The 15,409-nt window shown below is 42.5% G+C and overlaps 1 protein-coding gene across 4 annotated transcripts in view; it reads right to left on the reverse strand.

The window, feature by feature from the left end:
• DNAH17 (dynein axonemal heavy chain 17) overlaps window positions 1-15,409 on the reverse strand; it is a 12,633,448-nt gene that overhangs the window by 7,668,945 nt on the left and 4,949,094 nt on the right. For all 4 annotated transcript variants that reach the window (XM_078653923.1, XM_078653924.1, XM_078653922.1 and 1 more), the window contains 2 exons: window positions 5,965-6,096; window positions 5,696-5,856 (listed from right to left, as the gene is read on the reverse strand). In XM_078653923.1, coding sequence (XP_078510049.1) covers window positions 5,696-5,856; window positions 5,965-6,096 — 293 coding nt within the window. The remainder of the gene's footprint in view (window positions 1-5,695; window positions 5,857-5,964; window positions 6,097-15,409) is intronic.

Genomic DNA, 15,409 nt, shown 5'->3' on the forward strand with positions numbered 1-15,409 from the left:
AAGACCAAGACTGCAGCAGTAGACGACCAGCACTTGGGTTGTTGCAACTCTGCCCTGCCAGAAGAAAACACCACAGTTGGATGGAAGCCTCTCCAAGACAGCCCAACATCGGCGGAACCCCCCGGATTGGAAAAGTAAGTTGTGTACTTACCTGCTGATGCATAACCCTGTTTTCCTTCCTTAAGATTGCATTGCATTCTATCTATTACCTACAACGGTCTACCTTTTTCAAGTACTAAATATTACTGTTTCAGATGGACAATACCAAAGTATGTCCAAGACCATAAAAGCATTTCTACTGCCTTTTTGAAAGTTGTACTTGCCTGTAACTGATTCAACTTGGTTCCTAAAGTAAAAGTAACTAAAGTAATATTTTTGCAAAACATTGGTCTGGAGTTAGTCATAGAGTATGTGCACCTGTCTTGTATGAGTGTGTACAAAAAATGCAGTCACACTATCCTCTGATAAGCCTAACTGCTCTGCCCAGCTACCACTTAATTGAGAGTAAGGTACTGTCTACTTAAACCTCTGCCATACCTTTGGGGAATCACTGGACTCTGTGCACACTATATCTCTTTTTGGTATAGTATATAAAGAAAACCAGCTTATACATCAGGGTTCAGGCTCCCAGGCTGTGCTGTGGCGAGGAGTGATGATCTGGTGATCTTGGCTACCAACTCTCCCAAGCACGCTTCTTCAGCTTTTGTGGCCCAGGGCTGCAAACAGGAAATCACCCAACTGACTATTAAAGTCTCTACTTCTGGCTTGGTAGAGGATTTGTTCACAACCTTACTGCAGCTGCAGAACTCTCTTTGCAGCTAAGGAGCAGCAGGTGCAGTCCAACTTCACTGCAACATTGCTTGCCAGGTCCTCGGTCAGCAAGGTAGTCTTTCATTAATCCTCTTTTCAAATCCAGGAGAGATCCGAGTTCTGGTGTGTTGGCGGGGTGGGGGACTCTTTTATATCCATAAAGTGCCCTTAGCAGAGGTTGCGGTCACTAGCCAATGGTCAGCTTGGTTCGCTCTCTCCTGGTGACAACTTCCTGTAAAGTGTGGCATCTAGCTATCCCAGAGTGCTCTAACCACCAACTACTAAGTAATCTGAACCCTTATCTTGAAGCCTGCAGCATGGAAGCATGGCCTCAGAGGTGTGGCCACTTGGCTGCTACACGCCCAGAAAAAAATTATTTGGCCAGTGTTTTCCCCTCCCTGTCTGCGACATCAAACTGGCTACCCGAACAAAAGAGCAGAGCCTCTCTAGTATGTTCACCATTTTCCCTTCAAAGGTGGAATCCCCTTTAAAGCTCGCCTTCTGGGCTAACACCCCTCGTGGTTTCCTGCCATGAGGAGGTAAAACATACTCCAGCAGCAGGCCTCTGTTGTTAGCTGTCCTAGGAGCTGTTTACACGTTTTCCCAGGCTGGCAGAAGGTTGTCTCGTGGCCAGCATCTGCAAATGGTCACTGATAAACTTGGGCAACAGAGTGGCAACTTTCTAAAAATTGCATGTAACAACAAGAAATATTAAATTTGACTTGGGCATGAAGTCAGCTTTAATTTAGCAAACTGTTTGATACCTTTAAGTACCAACTTAGCATGTTAGCACAGTTGAATTGTCAACAAGTAACCCTGTACTCTCCAATGGGGATACTAGCCTCTCTCACAGTTAAAAATGACAATTGTGGGTTTTTACTGCTAGAACATGTAAAACACAGGTTCTACTTTGAATATGTTACACCCTACCTTAGGGCTTGATAGACTGCTGTAGGGGTAACTTATACTTATTAAAAAGGGAGGTTTGGGCTATGACATTGCGTCAAATGGCAAAGTCGAGTTAGAAGTTTTAAACTGCTCTACCAGTCTGCAGGGGTAGGCTGGGCAATATGTTTTCCTTTATCGTACCGAGGGTGGCACAGTGTGTGCTGCAGGCCCCGAGGGACATTTCAACTTACAGGCCCTGGGTACCATACCGTAGAGACTTATACATAAGTTAAGGTAAGTCAATTTGGTATATCCATTTTAACATTACACTTTTAAAGGTCAAAGCACTGGTACTGAGGTCTGGTTAGCAGCCCTCTGGGAACTCAGAGTAGAAAAATCAGCAGCATCCATCCAAAACTTTGGTGGTGATCATTAAAAAAAAGGCTTTTCAACAAAGTCCTGCTGACAATGTTTAGGCAACTCCTCAATTAAAGACTGCATACTATCCAAGGTCTTGTGTTGGTATCTTCCCAAGAGAGTTGTAGTGGGTACCAGCTGTCCCACATATCTTTCTGCATGTTACGTCCAGCTCCTTGCTTTCTCTGATGCACAATAACCAGGCCTGGTCTTGAATCAGCATTAAGGAGCTCAAGAACCTATTGAGGTGAACGATATTTTTTCATTATGCCAGTTTTTAAGCCATTATTGTAGCAGGCATAAGGAATTTTTCCTTTAAGATTACCGGAAGGCCTGGCACTAACTTTACAGCTCCTGTTGTCTGTAAAGCGGTACAAAAAGATTATGTCCCAGTGGAAATCAAATGAAACAAAAGATCGATCAAGCGTATTATTCAATAGCATCTGATCAACGTCAACACCACCATTTATTCCTTCCAACAATGGGTCTGCTTTAATTGAATCATAATATTTGAATAAATCAATACATACAATGGAAAACAAATCCTAAATGGATATATTCTTTTGAAACAGGTGCACAGAGGAGTGAGGTGTTAGGTGTATAGGAAGGATTGTGAAAAAGCACAGTGGTGCATACATATGTACATCAATAAGATAAATGTAAACTATCCCGACAGTGTTACATGTCAAGTCATAACACATTTACAGATAAACATTCTCTGTCACATATGTCTGACATAAAAATATAAAAGTGTTGACGTTTCGACCCCTAGATGGAACAGCCAATTTCACGCATTGTGGGCAGGGTCTTCATAAGGACAAAGGTGAGGGTGGGGAGGGGTTTTGGCACCAACAGACAATGACTTAAGGTTATATGGGTGGTGCGTGCATAAAACAGGAAAGATTTTTATATACAAAAGTCATGATGATTATCGTTTCGTACTTTATTTGAGAAAAGCTGGGCTCGTAGGGTCCTGTGAAAAGAGAGAGGAGACAGGATACTTGGACCGCTGTTCCTAGTGCTACTGAGGGGTAACAAATATAGAATATATAGATTCCAAGACAACAAACGTACTCAGACTTCTTAAAGATGATCGAGGTATTCAAAGGTAAGGGCCCAGGTTGATGAGTAACCTTGTCTGTGAAGGTTATAAAATGATTGATACAGACAGTTGTGGGGCCACTAGAGGTATGTTCAGCTATGCTGGTCCTCTGCGTAAGCCATCATGAAATGTATTGGTGTTGTCAGCAGAAGAGACACGAAAAGGAGATAATTCTAGGGATGGTGGTATTTAAGAGAAGGAATGGGAATCATCCGTATGTTTTTACCATAGTCCAGACCTTTAGGGAGACCTGTGCCTTTTTCTTCTCTCTGGCATGTGAAGTGTACTTGTTAGTGATGATAGATATCTAGATGGAGAAGTGGTTAACTCTCCACCCACCCTTGTAAGAGACATTGAAGTGGGTTTTGATACCATCCTTGGGCGAAACAAATGTGAAGGCTGTAAAGGTAATTGCAACGAATCCTCAATAGGAAATGTGTTTTTTGTTGCAATAGTAATGGATGTGGTCCAGAGTGATTGAAGTATTTATAATTTGAGGAGGCCTTAAAGGATATTCCGGTGGAATGTTCCTCATTTTCGGTGTTTGGTAGCGTGATGACGTAGAGAATCTTGGAATCACAATAGCAGGAGCCATAACCTGTTGAGGTGCAGCTAACCTTGGTGAGTGTAAGGTTGTAGTTGAGTCAACAGGGGCGGTGATAACTTTGATGAGTGTAAGTATGTAGTTGAGGCAACAGAAACTAGTGATGGTGTTGCTGTTCTATACATCAATGTTGTGAAAGAAGAAGACATCCCAATCCTTAATGTTCTCGACAGCAAGGAAGACCTTGATGAGTCCATGTGGCGTAGTTTTTTTACATCGAAGGTGGAGTGTCCTTGTCTTGACCAATGGTTTAAAATAACAACCTGGTAAGCCTTTGGGGTTTCCAACATCATTAAAGGGAAAATACCTTCATAATATTTTACATTAATGATGCTGGGTACCACGATTATTCCTAAACAAAAGAAAATGAAAGTGTTACCTCCACAAGTATGTCTTCTTAGTAGGAAGAATTCTATAAACAAACATTTATAAAGGAGTTCTTGGATCTCGCACATATGCTGATATTTTATTGTTTATGAAATCAAATATAATCATTGATTGAAGAACATTCTTAATCTACATATGATTGCATAGAGAGAAAATTATTTTAAAGCTGATTTGCTCAGCACACCACTCTAACTGCCACATGCATCAACAGAAGGAATTGCGATTCCTAAATATCGATTTTTAAGGAATCGCTATTTAGGAATCGCAAAAGCCTATGCAAGTAGGAATCACTATAAAAATAGCGATTCCTACACATTCCTTTATTGCTACTCACAAATTGCTAGTCGCAATTAAGGAATGATGTCCCATTCATGAATTGGAGATTACATGAGCAATATGTGAGTACCAGTAGGTACTCGCAAATTGCTCATGCAATTTCCAGGGTACACGGGTGTCAAAATGACACCCTGTTGCACCCCTGAAATTGATCAGTGCACATATGTTGCACACACACATGCCCTAAGGGCATGTGTGTGCGCAACATGAAACTTTGAAAAATGCACAAAAGTGCATTTTTCAAAGTTTTTGCAAATTACCATGAAGTTCAACTTTATGGTAATTTGCTACTCCTATTAGGGAAATCGCAATTTTTTTAAACTTTCATGCATTGCATTTAAGGAATCTCAATTTGGGATTCCTTAAATGCAATTGCATTTTAAGGAATCACAATTTAGAGATTCCTTAAATTGCGATTTTTGCATTTGGGATGATGCATCCCAAATGCAAAAATACCGGTCGCAAAGGGGCAGATTCTGAGAATCTGCCCTTTTGCGACCGTTTTTTCCTTTGATGCATGGGCATGTAAGTGTTGCCACATTCAGTCAGACAGGTTTGCGCTCGATGGACCTGGTTTAAAATTTGACACATGACCAACCATCTGCCAAGGTAACAGTGGTAATAATGTCTGCTGCCCAGGTGGACTGCCACCCACCATATTGAACGGTTTCTGCCTCCTTGTAAGAGGTCTCTGCCTTCAGAGTAGCTGCCATTTATGGTAGAGTACCCTGTCCGCCAAACTATGTATCAGGCCCTAAATCTTTCGCAGACACGAGTTATGCAAGCCAGTCAAAATGAAATATGGATTGAGTCTGCAAAAAAGTTCTTTTTAGTTTAAAGTTATAATTTCCCTTTATGGATAATGCTTAGCTAAACGCACATCAAAATGTAGCATTTTAAAAGTAAATAGCTATTTGGATCCACAATACAATAGGTACCCTAGGAGTGCATTGGGCGTTTGCATCTGCTTCTTGCACCTTGGGGCACTTTAGTATTATAAAAGGAGCCGGAGATGCTTGTGTGGTCCCTTCTATAATACAGATCGCACCGGTGCACATTCTGGGTTGGTTCAGGTCTTCCCAGAATAATACGATAGCTAGTGTATATTCTATAAACATTTCCAATACATTTCTATAACTTGGATACCTCACCTGTCTGTGAGAGGTGTAATTACCAAACGTGGAGTGTTTCCAAGATATTCATAGGAATATTGGAACTGTGCATCGCAGATATTAGCAAAGCAATGCTTTTTTTCTTCATCCCAACGGTGCCTCAGTTGTGACTGCCATGTGAATGCCTGAGCATTTTCGACCTGCAAACAAATACAAGCAGGGATATGTGAAATACAACAGGTGTGGAAGAATGTGAGTGATTGATAAGACACTTGTGGAAAAAAAAAAATCAACAGTGCAAACTGTACCTTTGTGAGAACTGCTTTAGCCACAACGTCTCGAGCATGTACATCAATGGTGCAGATGGTCATGATCTTCTGTCTATCTCCCTTAGATAAGCTTCCAACGAGCAAAGTAATCAAAGTGTTCAACTGATTGATCTAGATAGAGGAAATCAATCAGTATACAGATTACAATCAAAATGAATAGAACATTTACAAACTTCAAAATAGGCATTATAATTAGACTCTGCATTCTAAATGATATCATGATATACAGATTTGTACCTATCGGCACAGTCCGCTACCGTAAATGAAAATTCTGCTAGTTAGAAAGAAGTTCTGTTTTAAAAAAATGCTATATTATTTACTGCAAGATATTTGAACTATAACAATGCATTTTATAATTACAAAGTAGAAGATAAACTAATCTAATACACCCCGACCAGTGTGGGTTCGTAACCCGGAGGAGCACCTCCCAGACTATATATGCAGACTCTTCCACGTCCAGGACGGAGCACAAAACCGATTCCCTGACATGGCATGTCTCGTCTTGGTCCTGGAAAAAGCCTTCGACACCCTGACTTGGTCGTATTCATTCGCAGTCCTTCATCGGGTAGGCATAGGCACCACAATTACAGCACACACCAGATTGCTAAAACGGAACTTACATCTCGGGTCCGTATTGGCCGTCAAATCTTGGCCCAATTCCAGGTCACCCGTGGTACGCGCCAGGGATCCCGCTCTTATCCCTCCTCTTCGTCATCGTGATGGAACCCCTAGCGATCAGACTTCGTGGGGAGGGCGAACACTAGGGCATCCAATTGGGGGGCATCACCCACAGCGTATACCTATATGTGGACGATCTACTGATATACAAACCAGATATCACAATGGATTTAACACCCCTTTGGACCACACTAGACGAGTTTGAGCAAGTAGCTGGGCTAAAAGTCAATTGGGCAAATTCTACTATCTACCCCCTCCGACCAGATATTCCTAACAAGAAATCCACATAGGGCCTGTCAACTTGGCTTGGGACGGAAAAGTCCCAAGGTATCTGGGATTTAGACTTTATCATGCACCAAAGGACCTATTGGAAGGTAACTATAAAAGAGCATTGCGAGGAATTCTCTCTCAAATACATTTCTGGCGTACCCTACCCTTCGCACCAATAGGAAGGGTGACTCTGGTGAAAATGGTGGTGGTACCCCGCCTCCTCTACTATTTCGCAAACGTACCGATCATCCCCCCTCAGTCCTTCTTTAAGGACCTAGACTCTCTATTACTGTCCCTTATATGGGGAATGGACAGCTCAGGGTAGCCCTACCAACATTACAATTACCAATACACCTGGGAGGACTGGGTGCCCCATCGTTCCAGGCCTACTTCGTCGCAGCACAACTTCAGTGGCTGTCACACTGGACAGCATGGCGACACCTAGAGGATACGAGTATGGGCTCAGGACTCCTGATGATTCCGGCAGTACATTGCCTATTCCTGCCAGCCACCCGACCCAACCGTACCCGACTCACCCCATTCAGGTGATAATAGCTAGCAGGGCCGGACTGGGAACAGATAGCAGCCCTGGCAAATTTTGCTAGATCAGCCCCTGTCCGGCGCGTAACGAGCGAGCGTAGCGAGCGAGCCTGACCACTACTAGGGGAGTTTGGGGGGTTCTCCCCCAAGAAAAGTTTGCAAAACGACAGACCAAAATGGTGAATTTTACAGCACATTTTTCATTACATATTCAAATTGTATCAACTTTCAAAGCACAGTAAATAGTAGATGATGACCTTAAAGAACATCAGGTTACCCACCCAGTCATAAATACCCATAGATATTCTTTCAGAGAGCATCAAAAATAGACACAAGTAGTGAATCAGAGACAACAAAGTACTGCCAAAAAATTTAGTAAAAGATCCCCCTAGAATCCAAATCTATCTCCGATCTGGCATCAAATAAGTATGGTGAAATAGTTGATGCAGACAGATTCGGAGCAGCCCCCAATTTTGCATTGAAATGGCCAGCCAAAATCATATTGAATGGCAAACCCAAACATGAACTTGAACTCCTATTTGTCAATATATCCACAAAATACAACAGCTGGGAAAAGATAGCTAAATGAAAAATTGTTATTATAAAAATGTACTAGAACCAGTGCTTAATTTGAGCCGGGGCTTTCTGGTGCTAAGCACCAGCACTTAAATGGTTTCCGGTGCTTTGCACCAGCATCTAATTGTCTACACCATACTTAGAACACATGGTGGCGCTGCTCATCTAATTTAGAGATGAGCAGAACAACGGTAATTTAGGAATACAATATACATTAAAATTGATAATACCTGCCTTCCCAACCATTCCTTTAGCTTTGGGGACCTCGAATAATCTGAACTTTTGCATTTTCGCGCTAGAGAGATGGCTAGTATTTGTTATGACAGCCATGACAAGGGCGCTGGGTGGTGCAAGCAGCAGTGGCTTCCTGGTCAGAGCCCTGGAACTTAATGTTTTACAAATTAAGCACTGACGAGAACCAGACCTAAGTTGAGGCCCCACTTCAAATCAAATCAAAAGCCTGCATTTCCCCCGCCTTCCCCCGGATATAACTGCACAATATTACAACAAATGTTAAACTTAAGCCATGTAGCCAATCCCACCTTGGCCCGGCCAGAAGGCATTGGACAGGCATGGAGATTATAACATTTGTACCCATCATAAAAGATATCACCCATAACCCAGGTCTCTTGCAAAAGTATGATGTCATAGTTGTTAATAATCTTACACCAATCTTCAATTAACATTTCAGAAGCTACACCGGCACCATTTCAACACAACAATTTGAAAGTCCCCTTGGGCTGGTTAGATGACTTATCCCAGTGTTCTGATTATATACCACCACAACGTTTGTAATTGTTTTAGGTAATATAAATAACTAAATTATCCTATACAGGTCCCCCGCTTAATAGACAGGACCAGAAGTACATTAAGACCAATCTAGACTATTGACTGGAATGCCAGGTGTGGGAGAGTGGCCTGTTCCCTCCTACCGGGCTCTTGTCATGCAGGTAGACTTCCGTCTGAACTGGCTGCTTTCAGGGTAATGTTGCCCCTAGGAAGCTGTGTTGTTTTGCACTGTATGCACTTGAGCTCAGTGATCAGCTGCCCTGTAGTGAATCAATAAATATACACACAGAAGGGCCCAATCCATCCATAGAGCTCATTGCACCACACTGATCAACCACTGTACAACTTTATGTAAGGTAAGTGGGTAACGTGTGAACAGTCCCAGGACACCGTCTGTCGCAGTGCTTGGCGGGGGCTATATTACTACATTGGAACCACTTACCTGCAGGCTCAGACATATCTCTGGAGTAGGCGCAATCAGCCATCGAGTTATCACACTAGAGATGAAAAATCTGACCTCAGAGTTACACAAAAATATCAATAACTATATGTGCTATAACCCACTGAACTTTCTCAGTAGGATTGGAACCTCTTATCTATATTTGCAGTGAGTGCAATAACCTGCTGATCTCTCTCTGTAGGATTGGAATCTGTCACATTCTAGTTACATTCAGATGTTTGCAGTAACTCCCAGAACTTTCTCTGCAGCAAGGACAGTTACCTTTACCTCTGGAGCCTCCCTGCTTAGATTAGAAAGCTTGACAGGTTACATATCGGGCTCGACAGTAAGTATGGTCACCTAGCAAGATATCCCATTGACTCGGCCTGAAACAAGTGAGCTGCAGGTACCACACAGACCTCTAACAATGGAACTCGGTTAACTGCACTTTCTTTAATTGAGATCTCCGAAGTAGATACATTAACCTCATAAAGTATCTCTTTTTAAACCCGAACATGCAAATTATATTCATTTTTCTGTTGTTTCTTCATGCCATGATTTTTCATTTTATTCTGCCTTGTTTTACTTGATTGTCCCTCTCTTACAGTCATATTGACGAACGTCACCTCTGTTCCCTTCTGTATGTTGCTGCTTATGTCTTTTTTCGTTCTTTTTCTTCTGTGCCATTATTTTGCTCTTATACACACCCACCTCCTTTGTGGGTATTTATTTAGAACTACCTACAAAGCAATGGAGCTCTGTAGAAAAGTGGGGGTGAAGGTCGGAGTACAGTGGACGGGTGAGGGGATTAACACAGGCAGGACAAGGGGGCATCCTCCCAGCTGGAATTCACCCTTTGGTGGAACGCCAGGGGAGGGGGAGTTACCTAAAGAGGAGTGTCTTTAGTTTATTTCTGCAGAGCTATAACCCCAAGATGTGTGCCACTATTACTCAGCCCCTACTGGTACCCCACTGAGGACCCACTGAGGCCAATCTGGAAATTATAGAGACCAGACTTAGTGGAGGAGAAATCGGCCGTAATCTTTATTGTGCATCCAATATCTGTCAGATCACCTTAAAAATTCCAACTAGGTCACATCTCCTCAGTGACTACGAACAGTGGACAATTTACCATATAAAATGTAATTTTGTATGATAAGCCGGGATCTAGAGGGATCGCCAAGTGGAGCAGGCCCTCCCAAGGTAACCCTTGGCCCTCCTAAGGGCTATTCTCAAGCAAAGAAGGTCTATTTTTGTTTTTAACATGTTTCCAGGGTGTCTTTGTGCCCCTAAAGTCTGCTAAATCGCCTAACTTGCATGATAATGGTTGAGGCTCCTAAAAATCTCTGCACGGACAGGTGTGAAAGTCAGCAGGCATGGGTGCTGCTGTTCTCTCCCAAACAAAAGAACACCTGTGGATCTATGATGCTCCTGCAACAACAAAAGACAGGGAATGCAACTCCCAACAAAGGGTACTTTGAAATGCTAAACTTAAATGTGGCGTAAAGACCAGAGCTGCCAACTGGAACTGGGGATAGGCCCCCTCAGCCTCCAGCAGGAAGGAATCTCGCCCACCAGGCCTGTTGCCCACCACACCAGACAGTCAGGGCATCAATATCTAGGCCTCCTTCCACATGACGTGATGCGGCCCCCGGCCCCCCAGTCCAGACAGTGCCGTGCTGAGCCCAGTCAAAGGTAAGAAATGCATTCACCTTGACAGAACCTTAAGACTAGATAGGTCACGCGAGGATGAGTTCAGGCCTGGATGAGTTGGTATAGATGTCATGAGTTTGCACTAGCCTATTCAAACATCTTCACGCTGTCTTTAGTAATGGAGAGACAGCCTGCAACGTAACTGCAGGCACCACCACCACACATAAATCAATCAGATCTGGCCAGCGCACCGATGCAAAGCACTCACCTGCAGGCGGCAGTCCAGACAGGGGAAATTAAATTACGGGATGGGCCACTCTCTTTCCAGGCTGTCCTCCTCTCTGGCGTCGCTCTGAATGCTGCCTACCTCGCCTCAGTTACGCGCACTTTCCCAATGCGCATGAGCATTAGCAGCAGATCAGACCCCACCCTAAAGAAAATAGGGGCGCTCAGACGCGGAGGTGGTGACATATTCGCGCTGCGTCTTCTACACAACAAGCAAATATCATCATGGTGGTCAGGTGACACAGCATCACAGGTCAGATGGTGACGTGACGTAGGTGTGTACTGTGTAATACCCATCCTCTGAAGGGAGCAGTGTGACAGGAGACAGACATATTATTGCTTCTACATGAAACCATCCCGGTATCACACCCATTCAGTTCTCCCTTCCATTCTTTAACAGTGCCTTGATCACAACCTGTGGTTCAGCAGCACCGATCCCATCAGAGCCAGGGGGATACAGCGGCCCATCAGAAGTAACACCACAATAATGTCCATGGCAGCTCTGAAGGATAGAGAAGAGAGTGCAAGGCCATAAGAGGTGAACAAATAATAGTCTCAAGCACTTCATTAAACTCCTCACCAATGGTTGTCAGCTTGGCAGACAGCCCTGTACTGTCCAAGCAGCCCAAACAACCTATCCAAAGGTGCAAGACTCACAATTCTGTTGAACATTCCTCCTGGCAGCAAGGAATGAGGCCTAGAGGAGGGAAACCCCATACTGCAAAGTACCCTAGGTCATGCTCCTAGGTAGAGGAGACGCAAGGAAGGCTACAGCAAGGTCCAATAAATAAAACATACTAAGGTGGCAGCGCAAGACAAGGCTTTAGGAGAGGCAGCCAGTAGAGGGCAGATAACTGGAAAAAGACACCGGAAAGTAGGGAATTTCCATCAGCCTGGTAAATTATTTTTTGCATTTGTAAGTTGCTCCGTAAGATTTCACATTTGTAATTTGTTTCCTGTCTTCCCAATTGCTCCAAACCTCACTGCCTTCTTCATTGACAATGGGACAAATAAGGAATTAGCATATTTTCCAGAGTAGCACGGGGCAGCTCATGGGACAGACCACCCACCCAGTCCAGTAAAAGAATTTTAACAACAAGAACTATATTTACAGAAACCGGGGGCCCAAAGATTTAGAGGGCTAAAAGAGAATCTAAAACACAAAAAACGAACTTCTGACCAAACTGCCGCTCACTCAAACATACTGCACCCTAACCCTGCAGCCCCACCCAATACATACTCATTTCCCTACTACACATACGCCAGGCTCTGGGAGAAAAAAACATTTACAATGTAGACCCAAGCCTATTTCAGGTGGAGAAATGAACCATTCAGTAAGGAGGACTGTAAAGAAGGATCATCCAAGAATAATATCCAAGAGTAAGTTTATTAAAGGCAAGCAGGTACAACTTCTCCAGTCCAGCTTCATACAATAACTGACTGTGCTCTCTACATTCTAGATCCCAGCTGTAGTGCATCTTCTATCACCATGGTACCAAGGGGATGCATGATACTAAGAGGATACACTATACCCAAGACACCACATCTTCCCTCTGTACAATAATAGTGAAATTAAAGCAATCATTTAAAACACTAAAACACATTATAACCCACCTCTTCCCTTAAACACAAAAAGGAAAATTGTCATTTAACTAGGAGATAGAACAAAATTCAAACAATAGCATGGAAGAAGATAATGCCTAATTTGATTATTATACGAACACTAATTGAAATTTAGCATCTAAGTAGAATGTTACTTCCTAAAATCATTAGTGTGCGTACAAACTCAGAACTGATGGTCAACCCTTAGAGGAACTAACTTCAGCAACATAGAGATTCAAGATAGATTTCGTACACTCAAAGAGTGTTCACATCACTAGAAGAGTCAGAATTGTCGGAACTAGCTCGACTGGATTATGCAACACATTCGATAGACTCTTTCTTCTTGTTAAGTTTTAATTTACAACTTTTAGAGAAATGGCCAACCTTATTGCAGTAATTACATCTTGATTTTAAAGCTGGACACTTTGGGTCGTTTGCGTAGTGTCCATTGTAACTACATCTGTAACAATTAGTAATTCTGTCAGTTTTATTTTTATAGGATACCCCTGTACCTCTTTTATGCGAGGAGGAGGATGAACCTTCATCTCCCTGGCTTTGTGAAATATTATTGACTGATAAGCTATCTTCTTCATCATTGTCTCTAAGAGCAACTTTTGCACACCTCTTTGACATTTCTGCCTTCCTTAATATGGCAAAAATCTCATTCAAGGGGGCGTCTCCACAAGTCCATAACTTTTCTTGAATGGAGGTGTTATTAGCGTGCATTACTAATTGATCTGTAATAAAACTGTCGTGGAGTGTGCCAAATTCACAATTAATGGCCAATTTCTTTAATGAAGCGACATAATCATCCACAGATTCAGACTTGCCTTTCTTCCTTTTAAAAAATTCATATCTGCTTATGCCTACGCAGACAGGTGGATGGTAGTGGGTGTTTAAATCATCAAGAGCATCTAAGAATACACTGGAACTATCAGCTGGCCTGACTTTTTTCTCCATTTGGTTAAACACCCTATTCCCTTCAGGTCCCAGACTATGAAGAAGCATTTTTTTTCTAGCTTGTGAAAAAGCATCATCCTGTTCCTCTTCTAAGGCTTCTATGTAATTTAAAAAATAGACTTTCCAGTCTGACCATTTAATTAGAGGTTCACCAGGACGAGGCAGAAAAGGAACCGGGGTATTTAATCCTCCTTGTGAAGCCATTATAAATGTAGATTTAAAAGCGTGTAAGCAGTGGTCAGATCACTTATAAATAGTAATAAATAGACTTACACCGACAATGTGTAACCAAATGTTATAGTAGAAGTATGAACTTCACTGTGTTAAAACATAAATCATTTCAATTTGTGCAGTAAAGATGATGTGCAGAAGGGATGAGAAGATAATTTTCACTAGCAATTTTAAAGCGTGAATGTCACAGTGTTAAGATGTATTAAAATGAACGAATTTTATCCACAACATTGTGTTACACTTATCTAAAATGATAATAAAAATAAAAAGCTGCAATTTTTAAAGCGTGTACGACACTATATCAGGTGCATTAAAGTGGATAAATTATCTCCGTATTAAATTCATCTAAAATAATATGGCAGTACACTTGTGCACTATAAGATGAACAATCAATATTCAAAGAACTTGACAAACCGTATTTCAAAATGCGCACATCACTGTGTTAAAATAACTGTTTTAAAATATTCAGATCTTAAAGTGTTACTTTTCTATTAGGCAATATAATATAAAAGTCAATGTGTGCACTTCATCGAATAACGTGAATAAAATAGATGTGCTTAATTATGGTGTGCACATCACCGATGAAACTCCGGAATTAATTTATAAATCGAGTTGAAAATCGATGCTCAGTAATGTTGAAATACCTTGAAGTTTCAGAACGACATTCGGCAGTATCCCTCGGTAGCTTGTAGAATGGTTCCAAATGATTGAGTGCAGAAGACGTCCTCCTCTTGAATGAAGGACATACACTGCAACTAACCACTAACGTTAAGTAAAATAATCACAATAAATAAATTTGATGTGCTGAAGGACCAAGGGTGGTACAAAAGGGGGTGGTGATGGACGGAGCATCTGAATCAATCAAACACTCACACCCAGTCAAAAGATCTGGGTTTAATCCATCACCGTTCTTTAGCCCACTCTGCCACACCAGTTCAGACATGGCTATATGCAAATCAGACTGACCCTGTGCCTCATGGGAACAGTCCAGCCCGAACTGCCAAGCCATGTCTTCCCCCGACCGGAAACAAGCTTCCGAGGACCGGTTTCTGGCATTCCAGCCGTCATCAGCCCGACTTGCTTGAATCCAGTGGCAAAGTGAGCAAGGGACTCACGTCTGAGCATACCCTGCCACACTTATGGTGGCCAAAAGCGGTACAAAAGTTGTACATGGCTTGGCAGTTCGGGCTGGACTGTTCCCACGAGGTACAGGGTCAGACTGATTTGCATATAGCCATGTCTGAACTGGGGTGGCTGAGTGAACTAAAGAATGGTGATGGATTAAACCCAGATCAGTTGACTGGGGGTGAGTGTTTGATTTGTTCAAACGCTCCGTCCATCATCCCCTTTTATATCGCTTTGTTCGCCCTAAGTGTGGCAGGGTATGCTCAGACGTGAGTC

The sequence above is a fragment of the Lissotriton helveticus genome, chromosome 7 (genome assembly GCF_964261635.1).
Source record: "Lissotriton helveticus chromosome 7, aLisHel1.1, whole genome shotgun sequence".
NCBI lineage: Eukaryota > Metazoa > Chordata > Amphibia > Caudata > Salamandridae > Lissotriton > Lissotriton helveticus.